Consider the following 22,058-nt stretch of genomic DNA (forward strand, 5'->3'; position numbering starts at 1 on the left):
AGCTTTGTTTCTCACGGCTACTTTGGGAAACAGAAAACAGAATATGACATCAAGTTAGCACGTCATATAAGAATAGTTAAGTCTAATATATAATGGGGTACAAGGTGTATAATGTCACATGATGCTCAGTTAGGAAACCAAAACAAATTTGGGTTGGCGTCTGTACATGAAGTAGAGCGCCTGAATCTTTCAGTCACATACATTGACACATTTTGTATTACAATGGATTTATCACAGATTATGTCTGCTGAACTATGGTCCTCTTATGTGTACCCACAAACTAAAATCAACTAATAAGTCTTACACCTGGGCCTTCAAAGGGGGCCCATTTCTAGGACACTGGTGACTTCTTAGTGCTCTGTGGCCTCCACCGCGGGTATTTCGGCCTCTTCTATATCGGCCTTTTCTGAGTGCCCAGGGTTCAGGTACTGCAGAATGGGGTCTAGGAGGACCTCGACAGCCCAAGAGCGGCGACGCACGGCGCTGGTGTCCAACTCCTCCAGGTTGTCCTGCATCTGGCTGCCCTGGAGGCCATTGTGTGTGTTGTCCGGGGTTAGCCGGGGGGCTGGGGCGTTGCCTCCACTGGATGAGCTCCTGTGGGAGCGGATTGACAGGCTTTTGCATCTGAGTGGGCTGCCGTCTCCTTCGTCAGAATAATACTCAGTGGTCTCCACCTCAGGCACAACAGCATTGGACGAGCTCCTGCGGAAGCGGGGAGACAAGCTCTGGCGTCTGGGTGTGCTCTCATCTCTTAACTGTGCATTCTTCTCTGTGGTCTCCACCTCGGGTATTACGGTCTCGTCTGAGGATGGTTCAGAGCTCAGGTACTGGAGGATGGAACCTAGGAGGACCTCGGCAGCCGAGGAGGGGCGACGCACGGTGCTTGTAGAAGGGAGCTCCAGGGGGTCCAGCTCCAGAGAGAGAGGTTGGTCGTCCTGCTTCTGGCTGCCCCGGCGAGAGAGAGACTGGTATCCCGGGTTACCAGCACTTGATGAGCTTCTGTGGGAGCCAGCAGACAGGCTGTTGCGTCTGAATGGGCTCACGTCTCTTGCATCTGAGTAGTACTCAGTGCTCTCCCCCTCGAGTGCAATGGCCTCATCTGAGACTTTCTCAGGACTCTGGTCCTCAGTGGTCTCCACCTCGGGTGCAACGGCACTGTACGAGCTCCAGCGGGAGCGAGCAGATAGGCTCTTGCGTCTTGGTGGGCTCCTGTCTCTGGCTTCTGTTTGGTTCTCGGTGGTCTCCACCTTGGGTATAATGGTCTCGTCTGAGGTTGGCTCAGAGCTCAGGTACTGGAGGATGGGGCCAAGGAGGACCTCGGCAGCTAAGGATCGGCAGCGCAAAGCACTGGTAGAAGAGATGTCCAGGATGTCGAACTCCACAGAGAGAGGCTGGTCATTCCTCATCTGGCTGTCCTGGCGGACGTTGGATGGGTTGCCAGCCCTTGATGAGCTTCTGCGGGATTGGACAGACAGGCTCTTGCATCTGGGTGGGCTCTCGTCTCTGACTTCTGTGTTCTCGGTGTTGTCCACCTCGGGTACAACAGGCTCCTCTAAGGGTGGCTCAGAGCTAATGTACTGGAGGATGGAACCTAGAAGGACCTCAGCAGCAGAGGAGGAGCGACGCACGGTGCTGGTAGAAAGAAGCTCTAGGGGGTCCAGCTCCAGAGAGAGAGGCTGGTCATCTGGCTTCTGGTTGCCCCGGCGAGAGAGAGGTTGGTCGTCAGGCTTCTGGTTGCCCCGGCGAMAGAGAGGCTGGTCATCCGAGTTGCCAGCACTTGATGAGGTTTTGCGGGAGTGGGCAGATAGGCTCTTGTGTCTGGGTGGGCTCTCGTCTCTGGTTTCTGTGTGGTTCTCGGTGGTCTCCACCTCGGGTATAATGGACTCGTCTGAGGGTGGCTCAGAGCTCAGGTACTGGAGGATGGAACCTAGGAGGACCTCGGCAGCCGAGGAGGGGCGACGCACGGTGCTTGTAGAAGGGAGCTCCAGGGGGTCCAGCTCCAGAGAGAGAGGTTGGTCGTCCTGCTTCTGGCTGCCCCGGCGAGAGAGAGACTGGTATCCCGGGTTACCAGCACTTGATGAGCTTCTGTTGGAGCCAGCAGACAGGCTCTTGTGTCTGGAAGGGCTCACGTCTCTTGCATCTGAGTAGTACTCAGTGCTCTCCACCTCAAGTGCAATGACCTCATCTGAGACTTCCTCAGGTCTCAGGCCCTCAGATGTCTCCACCTCGGGTGCAACAGCCCTGTACGAGCTCCGACGGGACCGGGCAGACAGGCTCTTGCGTCTGGGTGGGCTCATGTCTCTTGTGTCTGAGTAGTACTCAATGCCCACCTCAAGTGTAATGGCCTCATCTGAGCCTTGCTCAGGGCTCAGGTCCTCAGTGGTCTCCACCACAGGTGCAACGGCACTGGACAAGCTCCAGTGGGAGCTGGAAGACAGGCTCTTGCGTCTGGGTAGGCTCTCGTCTCTGGCTTTAATGTGGTTCTCGGTGGTCTCCACCTCGGGTACAACGGGCTCGTCTGAGGATGGCTCAGAGTTAATGTACTGGAGGACAGAACCTACGAGGACCTCGGCAGCCGAGGAGGGGCGACACACGATGCTGGTAGAAGGAAGCTCTAGGGGGTCCAGCTCCAGAGAGAGAGGTTGGTCGTCCTGCTTCTGGCTGCCCCGGCGAGAGAGAGACTGGTCATCCGGGATGCCAGCACTTGATGAGCTTCTTTGGGAGCGGGCAGACAGGCTCTTGTGTCTGGGTAGGCTCTCGTCTCTTGTGTCTGGATGGAACTTGGTGGTCTCCACCTCAGGTATAACAGTCTCATCTGACAGTTGCCCAGGGCTCAGGTACTGAATGATGGGGGCTAAGAGGAACTCGATGGCTGAGGAGCGGCGACACACAGTGCTGTCCAGCTCCACAAAGAGAGGCTGGTCTTCCTGCTTTTGGCTGCCCCGGCGAGAGAGAGGCTGGTCGTCAGGCTTCTGGCTGCCCTGGCGAGAAAGAGGCTGGTCATCAGGCTTCTGGCTGCCCTGGCGAGAGAGAGGCTGGTCATCGTTGTTGGCTGGGTTACCCGGGGCTGGGTCGGGAGCTGGGCTGGGGTCTGGGGGATTGATGCCGCTGGATGAGCCCCTGCGTACTGAAGAGCGACAACACACAGCGATGGTGGAAGGGAGATCCAGGTTCTTGAGCTCCAGAGAGAGAGTCTGGTCATCCTGCTTCTGGCTGCCACAGCTGCCGTTGGGCGATTTGGCTGAGGCTGGACTGGGGGCACTGGTTGAGCCCGTTTGGGAGAGGGTATACGAGCTCTTGCGTTTGTGTGGGCGGCCGTCCATGGCCTTGAGAAAGAGGCTARTGGCAGAACTGCGGRGAGTGGTGTCAGAGGACATGGATTCCTGCTGGTTGAGGAAGTCCTCCACATCCTGATCACTTGGCTGCTGGAGCTGAGACAGAGACAGAGATAGAGAGAGAAAGAGAGACAGAGAAAGAAAGAGAAACAGAGAGGAGAGAGKAAGAGAGACAGAGAAAGAAAGAGAGACAGAGAGACAGAGAAAGAGAGAGAGAGAGAGAGAAAGCGACCGAGATAAAAGGTGGGGGTACACAGGGGATTAAGACTGTGGGGAATATACATACAGAGAGACATATAAGGGCAAATAAAAGAGAGATTAGACGAGGGTAGTTGATACAATGAGGAAGGTTAAATAACCTAGTAAGGAAGGGTGCAACTAAAATCTAGAATGCTCACCATGTTGTAGAGAGGGGTGCTGTTGACCAGCAGCTGCAGTAGGATCTTGCCCAGCTCCTGCAGGTCGGCCACCACAAGCTGCACCTGAGCAGGCAGTCCCAGCAGCTGATTGATGGGTCCCAGTTCAGCCAGGACCCGGACCTGGGCCTTCAGCTGGTCCAGGACCAGCCTCCTCATGGCCTCCAGACGCAACACCTGGGACACGTAGAACAGCTGCAGCATCTGGAGCACAGACCCCACCACCTCCAGCAGCCTGCTCAGGCCCATCTGATGATACAATGATAAGGCACTTAGCTGAAGACTTACATGAATTGAATCAGTCTTTGGGGAAATTGTTGAAGGACCCTTTAAAGCAATTTCTCGCCACTATTTGTGAAGTTGAAAAAACAAACATGACAAACTGACAGCTACTGAAGAACTATACATTAACCCATAAAAAACAACCAATGTCCATCCACTGCAAAGAGGATGTCATCTGACCTGGAGGACACTTGAATATGACCACAAATGCCTCATTCTTTATACGTCTGTTCTCTTCTGTATTATAAGATCCGACATATCCCATCACTTTGCTCGATGTGGGCGCGGAAAAATGCCTGGCAGCGTATCTTGTTGACCCGCAGCAGTAATATGGAACTAAACTCAGCAAAACGTCCCTTTTTCTGGACCCTGTCTTTCAAAGATAATTCGTAAAAATCCAAATATCTTCACAGATCTTCATTGTAAAGGGTTTAAACACTGTTTCCCATGCTTGTTCAATGAACCATAACCATTAATGAACATGCACCTGTGGAACGGTCGTTAAGACACTAACAGCTTACAGACGGTAGGCATTTAAGGTCACAGTTATGAAAACTTAGGACACTAAAGAGGCCTTTCTACTGATTCTGAAAAACACCAAAAGAAAGATGCCCAGAGTCCCTGCTCATCTGCATGAACGTGCCTTAGGCATGCTGCAAGGAGGCATGAGGACTGCAGATGTGGCCAGGGCAATAAATTGCAATGTCTGTACTGTGAGACGCCTAAGACAGTGCTACAGGAAGACAGGACGGGCAGCTGATCATCCTCGCAGTGGCAGACCACGTGTGACAACACCTGCACAGGATTGGTACATCCGAACATCACACCTGCGGGACAGGTACAGGATGGCAACAACAACTTTCCGAGTTACACCAGGAATGTACAATCCCTCCATCAGTGCTCAGACTGTCCGCATTAGGCTGAGAGAGGCTGGACCGAGGGCTTGTAGGCCTGTTGTAAGGTAGGTCCTCACCAGACATCACCGGCAACAACCGCGCCTATGGGCACAAACACATGGTCGGATTCGCYTTTATCGCCGAAGGAATGAGTGTTACACCGAGGCCTGTACTCTSGAGCGGGATTGATTTGGAGGTTGAGGGTCCGTCATGGTCTGGGGCGGTGTTTCACAGCATCATCGGACTGAGCTTGTTGTCATTGCAAGCAATCTCAACGCTGTGCATTACAGGGAAGACATCCTCCTCATGTGGTACCCTTCCTGCAGGCCCATCCTGACATGGCCCTCCAGCATGACAATGCCACCAGCCATACTGCTCGTTCTGTGTGATTTCCTGCAAGACAGGAATGTCAGTGTTCTGCCACGGCCAGCGAAGAGCCCGGATCTCAAGATCCGGGAACTTGCCTGAGGACTTGCAGGTGCCTTGGTGGAAGAGTGGGGTAACATCTCACAGCAAGAACTGGCAAATCTGGTGCAGTCCATGAGGAGGAGATGCACTGCAGTACTTAATGCAGCTGGTGGCCACACCAGATACTGACTGTTAATTTTGATTTTGACCCCCCTTTGTTCAGAGACACATTATTCCATTTCTGTTAGTCACATGTCTGTGGAACTTGTTCAGTTTATGTCTCAGTTGTTGAATCTTGTTATGTTCATACACATGTTAAGTTTGCTGAAAATAAGTTGACAGTGAGAGGACGTTTCTTTTTTAGCTGAGTTTAGAAGCAGATCAAATCACACCATCCTCCAGGCTTTTACATGTGAGCTTGTGGTGTGGATCAACAGCTTCAGGATAGGCAAACACGTTTTACCAAGTCTCTAGAACTAGGCCAAAAGTCCCACAGTTTTGGTGGGGGAGACAAAAAGAGGTGGAAGAGGTATTTGGGTCAGCTAAGTGACASGCTATCCCCTTCTGTTCCTGCTGTGTGAAACCAAACCAAGGATTCTGGTGATGGGGCAGGAAACTGGCCCAAAGTAGCCTGGGGACAGACTCAGGGCAAATGTAACAATGCAGCATGGTACCCGCTGCCAAGTTTCATCGATGTAGGACATCTGAGGACACCACACACACATGTTTCTGTCCCAGTGCCTCAGTCTCTATGGGAGAGTGTGCAGGAGCATTAATGAGGGTGTTTGTCTGATGAGGCCGACCCTCATTGGTGGGCTTTCAGCACCAGCCTATTCTCCTCTCTCCCCAGCCAGCAGCCTGCAGCAGCAGTTAAGGTCATTTAGCACCAATTACCCCTGAACCAAATTCTGGGGAAAATGGGGACTCAGGTTGTTCCTTCACAGCACATTACAAGAGGTTCAAGCAAAGAGACTGCTGGAAACCCTATAGTTGTAAGGTTGTTTTTGTTATTTCAAATTGCTTTGACACTTTACTAAACTGTAAAATTCTAATCCTTACAAATGTGATGTGGTTTATTACAATGTGCTGTAAAAAAGAGAAAGAAAGGAAAAAAATATAATCTCTCTATGAAAGTTCATTCAACAGTTCCTAGTGTTACTGTTATTATATTTTTCTATTCAGTAACTACTTTGGCAGCTTCACTATAAACCCAATTTGAGTTCAGAGAACCGTAAACCTAAAAATGAATGTATTATAAAACAATCCATTGAAATTCTAGTAGTTATTCTTCTCAATGTTCATCCTCTTTCCTAAAAGCCTTGAGGTGACCCATATAGTGACCCTGTTATTGAAAATATCCCCCAATTTCAACTGACCTAAACCCAGTTTGAGCTTCATAAAACAACAAGCCTCACAATGAATTCATTTCTAAACATGCCACCATACTGTTTTTTGTTAGTTTCCACAACTCTTGCTTTCAGAGAGCTGTATATGTTTACAGTCTGTGTCTTATCGGTCCATCAAAGTCTTGCCCCCAGCCCTCGGATCTCCTCATCGCTCTGTGTGTTTGTCTGTCTGAGCGTTTGTCTGTCTGAGCGTGTGCTGCAGGGGCAGTGGTAGGCTCAAAACCTCACGTAGGCCAAATCCCACAGGGACCATTCTTGGGACAGGAGGTAGCTTAGTGGTTAGAGCGTTGGGCCAGTAACCGAAAGGTTTCTGGATCGAATCCCTGAGCTGACAAGGTAAAAATCTGTCTTTCTCCCAATGAACAAGGCAGATAACCCACTGTTCCCTTGTAGGCTGTCATTGTACATAGGAATTTTTTCTTAACTGACTTGCCTTGTCACTTGTCTCATAATCTCTCTGTCCCTTCCTTCTGTCCTAAGCCATAGAGTCTGCTATAGCCCCAGGAGATTTGAGTCTGGTACATCTTAATGATGGTTCTATGTGCTCAGAACTCTGTGCCTGGGTAAGGGTAATACTGAGCCCCAGCCCTCTGCCCATGTAGACAGGAAATGCAGGGAGTGCCCTAGAGCCTTCACAGAGAGCACTGACCATGTCTCTCGGCACGTAGCCTGCTTCTATTTCCCCCGAACCCAATAAAGGCAGACAGASACAGCAGAGGATGTTGTGATGGCTAGACAGCCTCCCGAGGGACCTAGCATCAAGTGATTACAGAGGTCAACAAAGAGCAGCTAAGCTGCTGCCTGAAAATGTTCTGTTTAATTCATCCATTTAAAGTTATTCTGTTGTTTTGTTATTTTATTATTACCTTGTTATTATCATTATTACACTTTTAGTATAAATGATTATATTGTCTGAATGTTAGACTATTTTAACGGTACATCTAAATGTCTTTAATACCTTGTTTATTTTGTGCTGTACCCTGATTGAGTAAGGAGGAGGCGGTGTAGTTTATCATGATGGATGAGAGGTCTGACAGATATGAGGAACAGATGGGTGTGTGGAGAAAAACGAGAAGGAAAAGAAAGATGTAATAGAACACAGGAGAGTGAGACACACGGAGGGTGGCTAAGGATGGGTGGTTCAGATGAATGAGAGTGGAGAGTGTGAGAAAGGACGAAGAGGAGAAAGCAGATTGACCTGGACTAGGACATGATAAGTGTAAAGCAAGAGGCCTGTAGTTGAGACGACAGGGGACGAAAGCAGACAAAGGTTTGTTTTAGGGACACAGCCATAGAGAGGGTTCTAGGTGATTCTCACCCTGTCGGTAGCGTCCTGTAGCATCCCCATGGCCTGCTCCAGCCTGTTTCTGAGCTTCAGCAGGCGGTGGTACAGCTGCAGGCTCAGACAGAGCAGGAGGCCTCGGAACCGCGTCCACAACCCAGGCTCATCCTCCCCATCTTCATCCTCATACTGCTGTGTCCTCCTCTCCCACTCTAGGCCTGGGGAACACACAGAGGCAAGTCAAAAGACAAATATGGCGTGGTCAACTCAACAGCAAGATGTAGATGTGTCTTTGTTGCCAAAACTTGCCCTCGTAACTGTAGTGTCCAATATTCGAAGCTGACTGGACATAGCCATATAGACAGAGCGAGGTGTTAGTACTTCCCACCGGGCACACACTGGTTGAATCAACGTTGTTTACACGTCATTTCAATGAAATGACGAATGTGGAGTAGATGTTGAATTGACGTCTGTGCCCAGTGGGTTACTAGTAGTTGGTTGTATTTGCACGGTAGGCTATGTGTCATTTCTTTCACACAGACATCACAACTCCTATCACCCCTTCCAAACACCTCTTCCCACACACACAGAGCGTCATCAGCGTGACACACTGTCTGATCAACACAGTCTACGCACTCTACAATTACACACCATCATCTAAAAACATGCTTGATTGTTTACAAGTTAATGAATGATGAAAGAAAATTGAATTTCCAAGCACACTTTATATTTCAAGTGAGGATATGAGTCAGTATGATTTGATGATGTACTGCAATGTTACCAAGACAACAGTGCATCACATCAATCTGGTTTTCATGTTGATTTGATCTCCTTTACAGACAGCAGGATATCAATTCTACTCTATTTTAATGAGTTATTTATTATATTTTTCCTATGATTAAAATATTTACAAAACAAAATAATATAAATATTTGAAAATACATTTTATTCTCAAATCTGTTATTATGGATATCATTGTGTATTAGAACAGCCTCAAAGCAAATTAGTAGGGACATTATCAAACACTTGAAGAGTATTACCGCCCCCCTGTGGTAAAGTTCAGAAAGCAGCAATAGGATGACCATGCAGATTGTGGTGTACACTGTATACTGTAACCTGACTTTAGACCAAAGACCTCATAAAGCATTCATGAATACACTTCAGCGGAAAGATAGCCTCCCAATCCACCATTCGGCAAAGACTGTGTAAAGTGCACTAGCCCCTCCACTACCCTCCACCCAAACTCACGCAGTGTACCCGTCAGGGGCATGTACTTGGCCATGGCCTCCTCTGAGCGTGTGAGGATGTCGTCCAGGCCCGAGGTGGCCATCTGACCCAGCTGTGACTCCTGCAGAGCCAGGAGATAGTACCAGGTGGCATCGGTCAGCTTGTCCCAGCGCCCCTGCATCCCGTCCAGCTCATCATTCACACGCAGCTGCACATCATCCATGGTCAGGAAAAAGGCATCCTTCAGGCTACCCAATACCTGTGGGGGGGATGGGGGGGTGGAGGAGAGGAGGGTTGTAGGGAATAGGGTGATAAGAAGTAGCATGGTGTTAAGATAAGGAAAGAAATGAAAGATAGCGAGTGAAGAAAAAGGGGGAGGTGGGAGTGGTAGAATAGTTGTAGATGATAAGGCAGAAAGAAAGGGAGAGAGGCAGTTTGGAATTTAGAAAAAGGGAGAAATAATCAGTCAGAGCAATAGTAGGATATTATAAATGGAATCCATCCAACATGATTAATGGTCAGTAGCAGTATCCTTCCACATAGTCTAACACCATGCGAACTTAATGTCAATGTCAACTATTGAAACTCTGGTAATGCATCTAATAGACTATAAAGTGGTGTGAAAGGTCCATTAATGCTCGAACAATCAGAATGTGTCTACTATAACAGACCAGTCAGTCAGGCTCACACACTGCATCATCACCCATGGGGCCAGGCAGAACAGACACAGAGAGAGGAGACACCCACCTCCTCTGTAGACTGGTGCAGGACGGGAAAGTTCTTTTCCAGCTGGTCCAAGCCCATACAAGCATAGTTATTGACGACCTCAACTGCAATATGGAGGAGGGAAGCAATGGTGAGGGATGAGAACCAAAAGCTATTTGGTGGCAGCGATGGCATCCATGTTAAAGTTATTTACATTTGACATGTTATATTTGATGGCAGATGAGAGTTATAAGGCAATAGGGTAGAATAAATCAGTAGAGTTTTCAGTATTCAGTGGACTCACTCTGGGGCTCCAGACTAAGTAGGAGAGGGGTGGCACGGAGAATGGCAACCTGGGACACATTACGCACCCCAATCTCAGCCACGCCCCCCACCACACCCAGGAGCGGGTAACGGCCCTTTACGTCCGTGTAAACTGAAACAACAGATTTCAGGGCGGAGTCGAAGAGAGGCAGACTAGCCACCCGTTGCACGACGTTGGCCTGGAGAAAGGAGGAGAGCCAAGAGAACAATTTACTCCCTTGGAATCAAACGTTTAACTCCTGGTTATTGTTTTTATATATTTTCCAGCTCACCTCAATGTGATGATTATTTGTGTACGACATGTCTTTTTCACCAATCCTGTAAAACAGAATATGCAGAAAGAGTGAATTACCTTAGTGATTGTCAGGCAAACACCTCATAGGGACACAGGGMMCAAAGCAGAATACCCCAAGCGCTCTTTCCCACATCTGTTTCATAATGACTTCCTTATCTTGAATCTAACATCCTGCTTACATGGTAATGTCAGCTGCTAGGGTGCCACAATGATAACAGCTGTTCTATGCTCCTAGCATGGAAATCTAGTTATCCCTTCAGTGGGCGCTGACCATACCCAAGGAGGATGACAGTGAACAATGGGAGTCATGCAAGGGAATGAACTGTTCAGAAGTGCTGTAATGAAGAAACAATTTCAAACCATTCTGTAATTAATTTAAGCAACAATAAGGAACTCAATAAATATTTACATAAACCAGAGGTCATCCATCCTTACATCAAGGTTTTAGTATGATCCAATATTAAGCCACAGCCTAGTGGCATTGACCAGAAACATAAACACAGAAAGCAGTTCTGCTCAGACTATCAAATTTAAAGGAAAATATTGAAAGACAAGACAATTATATGCTTGGAATAAGATCAAGTAAGCAGAGCTTTGGATAGAATTACTGTCAATGATATATATAAAAACTATATGCCAACATAGGCTACCACTAACACCTTGTTGTAGCCCAGGCTAATGACTCCATCTGCCTCAAGATTGACCAACTAGGTAGCCTCGCCTAGGCAAATAAGGAAACATTTCTTGAAGGCTGATAAAAATGATGGAATAACATTCTTACCTCAGAAAAGTGTAGTTTTAAAGATTTGAAGTATAAAATGAAATTTAACAAACTCTTCTCCAAGTTTTATTGCAGGTCTGGCTTGCACAACTTTCAATTCGGCCTATCAACTCCCGAGCTTTCAGAGCCGTTTAGCACCAAATAAGTATCACTGCTGAAGTGCGCAGGTTATGACATCTTTGCAATTTGGAAAGGATGCGCATGTGATCGAACTGCGAATCACAGTTTTGCTCTCAGCAATTAGAGGAGCATAGCAAATTGACAGATACGTTGCTTCTGCATTGATATTTCATGCATTAGGCTTTACTCCACCACAAAAGCAGCCTCTGGATGTATTTTTTTGTTGTTGCTTGTTTATAGCCTTGTACAGTTTGTTAAGTGCCATCTTGTTATTCTTCTTGTTCTGTGGTGGAATGTCTACAACAGTCACGATAACAGCTGAAAACTCCCTCTGGAGGTAGAAGGGTCAGCATTTGAACATCAGGTATTCCAAGATGGCTGAACAGGATTCTAAAGCCTGAGCGCTAAGTCTAAATTAAAGCCTAGGTCTACTACTTAGCCCTTCAAAAACTGTACTAGAAACGTAATGTTGAAGTAGGGGATTTTAATGTCCTATCCCTTGCAACAGTCACTGAATAAATACATTTAACATGCATAAGTGATTTGATTTCCAAAGCATCATTGGAAACACCATACACCGGATTGAGTCAACATTCTGTGACTACTGAAATTATTTAGAGATGAAGTTGCTCAAGTGCTTAAGAGAGCTTGACCTTGACATAGTGGATGATGTTACCACTTTTTGAAAGATTTTAAAAGTATCTGAAAGCTTACTACAAACTTATTAGTTGTCTAGGTAGACTAATACATTGATTAGTGTCTAGCTAAACATGGCCAACTATAGCTATGCCGCTTAACTCCAAGACTTAGTGGTGCTGGTAGGTAGGCTAACATAACATGGGCTCCTGAGTGGCGCAGTGGTCTAAGGTGCTCCATCTCAGTGCTTGAGGTGTCACTACAGACACCTCGGTTCGATTCCAGGCTGTATCACAACCAGCCGTGATTGGGAGTCCCATTGGGCAGTGCACAGTTGGCCCAGTTTGTCTGGGTTTGGCTGGTGTAGTCCGTCATTGTAAATAAGAATTTGTTCTTAACTGACTTGCCTAGTTTAATAAAGGTTAAGTAACAAAATAGAAAACAGCACCATCAATGTACACAGAGCCCCACTTGAGGAGGCTATTAAAGTTGGTCAGCTCTAATGACTCAATTATGTGAACCAGTTTAGAAATGACGTGTGATGATATGGGAAAAACAACCCAAGAACCTTTCTGGTTAACTAAACTCTGGACATTTCCAAATTTTAACAGAGGATACATTGTGTGAAACCTACATTCTTTACATGTTCTTAGTTGCCCAAAGCTAATTTAATTGAAATGCCACAGATATCGTTAAACAGAGTTTCCCTGACATTAACAGCTTCTACCCACAAGCCATAAGACTACTGAACAGTTCATCAAATGGCTACCCTGATATTCAATGCATTGGACCCCCTTGTTTATCCTTATCTATTATTATTTGTTGCAATGATACAGGATTTGTCCTCTTGCACAGGATTGATTACACTCACTGGACCCTAACCACACACCCACACATAACCACACACCCACACATTCTACACTGACACTCCAACAAACACACACAACACAAGACAGACAACACACACATGCATATGACGCAACACACACACACACACAACACACACACACACACACACACACACACACACACACACCACACACACACACACACACACACACACACACACACACACACACACACACACACACACCACACACACACACACACACACACATTCCTTCACACTCTTCACTCACACTGCTGCTACTCTCTGTTTATTAGCTATGCATAGTAACTTCACCCCTACCTACATGTACATATTACCTTAATTACCTCAATTACCTCAATTACACCGTAACCCTGCACATTTACTCAGTACCAGTACCTCTTGTACATAGCCTTGTTATTGTTATTTTTATTGTGTTACTATTTTTCCTTTAGTTTATTTAACAAGTTTTTCTTACTTACTTTTGAAATACTCTGCATTGTTGGTTAAGGGCTCGTAAGTAAGCATTTTATGGGTAAGGTACCTGTTGTATTCGGCGCATGTGACAAAAAAAAATGGATTTGATTTGATTAGGCCTAACTACTTGACCTGAACAAAGAAGGCCTACTGTGGTAAAACTTGTTTTATTTTCAACACTGTTACTGCAATTTGCCCCAGTCTCATCTATTATAGAGCAAAGGAGGCATCTTTATTGAACTTCATTCCCACATTCAAGAACATTTTCATGTTTTCTTTCTAATAAAAGAATCCTATCACAGTTGAAGGCTGATTCTTAGTTTAGAGGGCAAGATGCTAGCTTAAGGCAAAAGTTATTCACATAATACACTTTCTCTTATTTCAAGCCAAATCTGAAATTTGGATCATTTCATTTTCCAAGGAGTTGAATACACTTGACATGAATGGACATCTGTATAGTGGAAGTTCCCAGAAACCCTGCTGAATTTCTCAGATGACTCCATGGCAAATCTGACCATAATTCTATCCTCATGATTCCTGATTACAAGCAAAAATGAAAGCAGGAAGCAGCAGCGCTCTGTCAATAACAAAGTGGTTAGATGAAGCAGATGCTAAGCTACAGGACTGTTTTGCTAGCACAGACTGGAATTTGTTCCGGGATTATTCTGATGGCATTGAGGAGTACACCACATCAGTCACTGGTTTCATCAATAAGTGCATAGATGACATCGTCCCCACAGTGACTGTACGTACATACCAGAACCATGGATTACAGGCAACATCCACACTGAGCTAAAGGGTAGAGCTGCCGCTTTCAAGGAGCGGTACTCTAACCCGGAAGCTTATAATAAATCCCGTTATGCCCTCCAACAAACCATCAAACAGTCAAAGTTTCAATACAAACTTGAATTGTATTGTACTACACCGGCTCCGACACTCGTCAGATGTGGCAGGGCTTGCAAACTATTACAGACTACAAAGGGAAGCACAGCCGAGAGCTGCTCATTGACACGAGTCTACCAGACAAGCTAAATTACTTATATGCTCGCTTCGAGGCAAGTAACACTGAAACATGCATGAGAACATCAGCTGTTCCCGACAACTGTGTGATATCGTTCTCCGCAGCCGATGTGAGTAAGACCTTTAAACAGGTCAACATTCACAAGGCTGCAGGGCCAGACGGATTACCAGGACGTGTACTCCGAGCATGCGCTGACCAACTGGCAAGTGTCTTCACTGACATTTTCAACCTCTCCCTATCTGAGTCTGTAATACCAACATGTTTCAAGCAGACCACCATAGTCCCTATGCCTAAGAACACTAAGGTAACCTGCCTAAATTACCACCGACCCGTAACACTCACGTCTGCAGCCATGAAGTGCTTTGAAAGGCTGGTCATGGCTCACATCAACACCATAATCCCAGAAACCCTAGACAGACTCCAATTTGCATACCGCCCCAACAGATTCAGAGATGATGCCATCTCTATTGCAGTCCACACTGCCCTTTCACACCTGGACTAAAGGAACACCTATGTGAGAATGCTATTCATTGACTACAACTCAGCGTTCAACACCATAGTGCCTTCAAAGCTCATCACTAAGCTAAGGACCCTGGGACTAAACATAGGTGGTAAGGGTAGGTAACAACACATCCGCCACGTTGATCCCTCAGGGATGCCTGCACAGTCCACTTTTGTACTCCCTGTTCACTCATGACTGCACGGCCAGGCACGACTCCAACACCATCATTAAGTTTATTCTTCGCACGCTTTGAGGGTAAGACTGTGCCCGCCCGACGCGGCCCACTACCAAGGACTGTGGGCTCTCCTTCTCCATAGCCAACGTGAGTAAAACATTTAAACGTGTTAACCCTCGCAAAGCTGCCGGCCCAGACTATCTTCCCATAGCACTCACCACTGTCATCATGACGTTCTTTGYGAGACTAGTCAAGGATCATATCACCTCTACCTTACCTGCCACCCTAGACCCACTTCAATTTGCTTACCACCCCAATAGATCCCCAGACGATGCAATCGCTCAGCATTCAACACCTTAGTACCCTCCAAGCTCATCATTAAGCTTGAGGCCCTGGGTCTGAACCCCGCCCTGTGAAACTGGGTCCTGGACTTCCTGACGGGCCGCCCCCATGTGGTGAAMGTAGGAAACATCACCTCCACTCCGCTGATCCTCAACACTGGGGCCCCACAAGGGTGCGTGCTCAGCCCCCTCCTGTACTCCCTGTTCACCAATGACTGCGTGGCCAAGCACACCTCCAACTCAATCATCAAGTTTGCAGACGACACAACAGTAGTAGGCTTGATTACCAACGATGACGGGACAGCCTACAGGGAGGAGGTGAGGGCTCTGGGAGTGTGGTGCCTGGAAAACAACCTCTCACTCAAAGTCAACAAAACAAAGGAGATGATCATGGACTTCAGCAAAAAGCAGAGGGTGRAACCCCCTATCTACATCGACGGGACCGCAGTGGAGAAGGTGGAAAGCTTCAAGTTCCTTGGCGTACACATCACGGACAAACTGAAATGGACCACACAGACAGTGTGGTGAAGAAGGCACAACAGAGCCTCTTCAACCTCAGGAGGCTAAATAAATTTGGCTTGTCACCTAAAACCCMCACAAACCTTTACAGATGAAAACAATTGAAAGCACAATTGAAAGCATCCTGTCGGGCTGTATCACCGCCTGGTACGGCAACTGCACCGCCCGCAACCGCAAGGCTCTCCAGAGGGMGGTGCAGTCTGCACAACGCATTACTGGGGGCAAACTACCCGCCCTCCAGGACACCTATAACACCCGACGTCACAGGAAGACCAAAAAGATCATCAAGGACATCCATCACCCGAGCCACTGCCTGTTCACCCCGCCAACATCCAGAAGGCAAGCTCAGTACAGGTGCATCAAAGCTGGGACCGAGAGACTGAAAAACAGCTTCTATCTCAAGGCTATCAGACTGTTAAACAGCCATCACTGGCACATTAGAGGCTGCTGCCTATGYGCATAGACTAGAAATCACTGGCCACTTTAAGGAATGGAACACTAGTCACTTTAATAATGGTTACATATCTGGCATTACTCATCTCATATGTATATACTAGGGTCAGTCTGTTATATCTGGAGTATTTCTCCTGTCTTATCCGGTGTCCTTATGGCTGCAGGGGCAGTATTGAGTAGCTTGGATGAAAGGTGCCCATTTCAAACGGCCTGCTCCTTAGTCATAGTTCCTAATATTTGCATATTATTATTAATATTGGATAGAAAACACTCCAAAGTTTCTAAAACTGTTTGAATTATTTCTCTGAGATTAACAGAACTCATATTGGCAGGCAAAATCCTGAGTTGAAATCAAAACAGGAAATCAGAAATCTGAGATTGTCTGTATTCACCAGAGTCCCTAAAGAAGTCCAATTGATGTATGACTGAGGTTGCACTGCCTAGGGGTTCCACTAGATGTCAGCAATCAATAGAAATTCCAATGAGACTTCTATGGTGTTGTGGGAGAGAATGAGAGCAGAATCAGTCAGGTGTCCATCAAGCAGCCATGCGCTTATCATCCTACTTCCTCATGCAAGTCACTGAGTTCCATGGCTCACGCAGACAAGAAGGAATACTCCGGTTGGAACTTTATTGAAGCTATATGTTAAAAACATCCTAWTGATTGATTCAGTACTTAGTTTGAAATGTTTCTTCGACCGGTAATATCACATTTTGAAATTTTTGTCCGATATGAAGCTGACCAGAATTAGCGTTTGGACATGTTTATCAAACGCTGCTAACAATTGGACATAAATAACGGATTTTTCGAACAAAACAAACATTTATTGTGGACCTGGGATTCCTGCTGTGCTTTCTGATCGAGACCAACAAAGGTAATGAAATATTTATAATGTATTTTATTGTTTATAGTGACGCTATCTTTGCAGCTGTGAATGCTAATTTGAGCGCCGACTCAGTATAGCGTGCAATTATTTTTCCTTAAAGTTTTTTAAAAAATCTGACATAGCGGTTGCATTAAGGAGAGGTATATCATAATTCAATGTGTATAACTTGTATTATCGTCTATATTTATGATGAGTATTCATGTTGAAACGATGGGCTATGCAAAGTCACTTGATGTTTTTGCATTTAGTGAATCTTGTAGCCTATATGTAAACTCAGAGTTTTTGATATAAATATGAATTGAATCAAACAAAACGCGCATGTATTGTGTAACATGAAGTCCTATGAGTGTCATCTGATGAAAATAATCGAAGGTTAGTGATTCATGTTATCTCTATTATGGTTTTTGTGAAGCTATCATTAGCTGGGAAAAATGGCTGTGAATTATTTTAGTTTTGTGGTGACCTAACATAATCGTTTGTATGCTTTCGCTGAAAAGCCTATTTGAAATCGGACACTTTGGTGGGATTAACAACAAGATTACCTTTAAAATGATATAAGACACATGTATGTTTGAGGAATTTTAATTATGAGATTTCTGGTTTTTGAATTTGGCGCCCTGCACTTGGACTGCTGTTGTCATATTGGTCCCGATATCGGGACTGCAGCCATAAATTAAGGAATGGAACACTAGTCACTTTAATAATGGTTACATATCTGGCATTACTCATCTCATATGTATATACTAGGGTCAGTCTGTTATATCTGGAGTATTTCTCCTGTCTTATCCGGTCCTGTGTGAATTTAAGTATGCTCTCTCTAATTCTCTCTTTCTCTCTTTCTTTCTTTCTCTCTCTCGGAGGACCTAAGGCCTAGGACCATGCCTCAGGACTACCTGGCATGATGACTCCTTGCTGTCCCCAGTCCACCTGGCCGTGCTGCTACTCCAGTTTCAACTGTTCTGCCTGCGGCTATGGAACCCTGACCTGTTCACCGGACGTGCTACCTGTCCCAGACATGCTGTTTTCAACTCTCTAGAGACAGCAAGAGCGGTAGAGATACTCTTAATGATCGGCTATGAAAAAACAACTGACATTTACTCCTGAGGTGCTGACTTGTTGCACCCTCGACAACTACTGTGATTATTATTATTTGACCATGCTGGTCATTTATGAACATTTGAACATCTTGGCCATGTTCTGTTATAATCTCCACCCGGCACAGCCAGAAGAGGACTGGCCACCCAGGTTTCTTCCTAGGTTTTGGCCTTTCTATGGAGTTTTTCCTAGCCACCGTGCTTCTACACCTGCATTGCTTGCTGTTTGGGGTTTTAGGCTGGGTTTCTGTACAGCACTTTGAGATATCAGCTGATGTAAGAAGGGCTATATAAATACATCTGATTTGATTTGATATACTGTATTTTATACTATTCTATGGTTTATTAGTCACTTAATAATGTTTATATATCTTGCATTACTCCTCTCATATGTATATACTGTACTCTATACTATTCTACCGTATCTTAGTCACTTAATGTTTACATATTTTGCATTACTCATCTCAAATGTACAGTTGAAGTCAGAAGTTTACATACACCTTAGCCAAATACATTTAAACTCAGTTTCACAATTCCTGACATTTAATCCTAGTAAAAATTCCTTGTCTTAGGTCAGTTAGGATCACCACTTTATTTTAAGAATGTGAAATGTCAGAATAATAGTAGAGAGAATTAGTGCACCAGTCCCTCCTGTAGCAAAGCACCGCCACAACATGATGCTGCCATCTCCGTGCTTCACGGTTGGGAGGGATGGTGTTATTTGGCTTGCAAGCCTTCCCCTTTTTCCTCCAAACAATAACGATGGTCARTATGGCCAAACAGTTCTATTTTTGTTTCATCAGACCAGAGGACATTTCTCCAAAAAGTACGATCTTTGTCCCCATGTGCAGTTGCAAACCGTAGTCTGGCTTTTTATGGTGCTTTTGGAGCAGTGGCTTCTTCCTTGCTGAGCAGCCTTTCAGGTTATGTCGATATAGGACTCGTTTGACTGTGGAATAGATACTTTTGTACCTGTTTCCTCCAGCATCTTCACAAGGTCCTTTGCTGTTGTTCTGGGATTGATTTGCACTTTTCACACCAAAGTACGTTCATCTCTAGGAGACAGAACACGTCTCCTTCCTGAGCGGTATGATGGCTGCGTGGTCCCATGGTGCTTATACTTGCGTACTATTGTTTGTACAGATAAACGTGGTACCTTCAGGCATTTGGAAATTGCTCCCAAGGATGAACCAGACTTGTGGAGGTCTACAATTCTTTTTCTGCGGTCTTGGCTGATTTCTTTTGATTTTCCCGATGATGTCAAGCAAAGAGGCACTGAGTTTGAAGGTAGGCCTTGAAATACATCCACAGGTACACCTCCAATTGACTCAAATGATGTCAATTAGCCTATCAGAAGCTCCTAAAGCCATGACATCATTTTCTGGAATTTCCCAAGCTGTTTAAAGGCACAGTCAACATAGTGTATGTAAACTTCTGACCCACTGGATTTGTGATACAGTAAATTATAAGTGAAATAATAAGTGAAATAATCTGTCTGTAAGCAATTGTTGGAAAAATTACTTGTGTCATGCACAAAGTAGATGTCCTAACCGACTTGCCAAAACTATAGTTTGTTAACAAGACATTTGTGGAGTGGTTGAAAAACTAGTTTTAATGACTCCAACTTAAGTGTAGGTAAACTTCCGACTTCAACTGTATGTCATTGTAAATACATTGGAGAAAGACTGCCACTTAAGTCCTTAGTTCAGTTTGTAATACCTTGTGAATTCAATTAAAGTATAGTGGCTGGTGGGCTCTACTTGGGGAGAGTGGGTCCACCAAGAGACCGAAGTGAGATGAGTGGAGGGCGGCACCACACATACTTCAAAGAAGTATCTGATGCCCTCCTAGCCTCCCCGTCCCAATCTCCACCAAATAACCAATAACCACCATTGAATCTAAGCTATAAAGGCAAACAAGGAATACAAATAATTGGCCTAGCGTCGTCCAGGTTTGGCCGGGGTAGGCCGTCATTGTAAATAAGAATTTGTCTTGAACTGACTTGCCTAGTTAAATAAATATTAAATTAAAACATAAAAAAAAAAGAAAATGACTTGACATCCTCTTCAATCTGTCCAAAACTCGTATTCATTTTACAGCAGGTTTTCAAGTCACAAAAATAAATACAAATATATTGCAGTATAGATAAATCCTTCCTTCCTTCCCTCTCTCCCAATGCAAATGTATCCCTCTCCCCTCTCCCTCCCAGTTTCCACCTTTACCCCACCCAAGCCAAGCTTGTCCCAACCTTCCATCTTTGCCCACTCTTGCCCACCCAAGCTAAGCTTGTCCCTACCTCCCATCCTTACTCAACCAAGCCAAGCTTGTCCCAACCTCCCATCTTTCACACACTCCCTTCCTCTCAGAGACACTCACACCCATCTATCCATCTACAAAGTAATCCATTCTCACACAACATATACTCACTCTATGCATCCACACACCCATTCTCTCCCGCCCACCCTCCTACACATATTCATATTCACCATCCCTCACACTCCCATTCATGCACGCACGCACACACACACACACACACACACACACACACAGACAAAATAGTTATTGACATACGTGCTATATTTCCAGCCAGGTCACCCGTGATACAAGTCAGTGTTCGACGTCTATCCATGTCTGAGGGCATCAGGAGATGACGTGGAAACCTGCCACTAGGGGCAACAGTGAGTGCTGTTACCTTCAAGTAGGTTTCCGTTTTGCCAGCGTGTTGTCGACGGGGATGGTGGATGGGTGTAAGTATCTGCCTTTGATTTCAAAGGTTTCAAGTTTTAATCCAGCAATATAAAATTATTTCTGTTTTAAGCCTATCCCAAACGTTGACCCTTACCCATTCAGAGTTTATGCCTAACCTTAAGATTTCAGAGTTAATGCCTAAACTTAACCCTAACCGGAAAAATGCCTGAACTTAATCTTGAACACTTCAAAATTTGACGTTTGAGAAACATGGAGGAATGTATAATTCTGACATGAGACTGTGAGACATATTGGCATCGGCTACTTCTATTGTTACTTCATAGAAAAGGACAGTTACTTGGGGAAAGTAGAGTATACAGTAGATTGTATTGGAGAGAGGGGGAAATAATATTGTCTCAATTTACGATAAACTGGTATCAGGCATCACTGTATTTAGCCTAGTGTGTTTATCACTTTTTTATCACTCTTCAGTATGGGGGGCTCTCCTCTTCAACTAGAAAGGTTTCTTGCAGTTTGAATAGGGCTTCATCGGCGCTTGTGAATTCCATCCTCTGCGCTTCCTTCCATACCCACAGCACTGCCGGGAATCGGAGCTGAGACTTGATCCCCTTTTCTTCCAATGATTGTCTGATCGGAATGTATTCCTTGTGTTTTATTCTCAGCCTAGCAGACAGGTCCTGGGTGAATTGAATGGATTGGCCGTGGATTTTGATCTCCTTTCCCCCTTGTGCCTTCAGAACATTGACTTTTGTCTGATCGTTCTACAGTTTGAAGATTACCATGAGAGGGCATTTAGCATTCTTCTGTTTCACGCTGATCCTATGGCATCATTCCAGATTGTCTMGTGATATACCCATGCCAAGTTTCTCTGATATCAGTTTGACCACTTAGCTGGAAAG

General features: G+C 45.5%; 1 protein-coding gene across 1 annotated transcript; it reads right to left on the minus strand.

Moving 5' to 3' along the window:
• Nucleotides 1-274: 274 nt before the first annotated feature.
• On the minus strand, nucleotides 275-10,466 carry LOC111959194 (serine-rich adhesin for platelets-like; the record flags this gene model as incomplete). Its single annotated transcript, XM_023980682.2, has 6 exons — nucleotides 275-3,431; nucleotides 3,734-4,000; nucleotides 8,062-8,243; nucleotides 9,274-9,511; nucleotides 10,000-10,082; nucleotides 10,262-10,466. Coding segments are annotated over 6 exons (4,056 nt in total), but the record flags the coding sequence as incomplete, so codon positions are not given.
• Nucleotides 10,467-22,058: the final 11,592 nt, after the last annotated feature.

Source organism: Salvelinus sp. IW2-2015, linkage group LG35, assembly GCF_002910315.2.
Source record: "Salvelinus sp. IW2-2015 linkage group LG35, ASM291031v2, whole genome shotgun sequence".
NCBI classification, from domain to species: Eukaryota; Metazoa; Chordata; class Actinopteri; order Salmoniformes; family Salmonidae; genus Salvelinus; species Salvelinus sp. IW2-2015.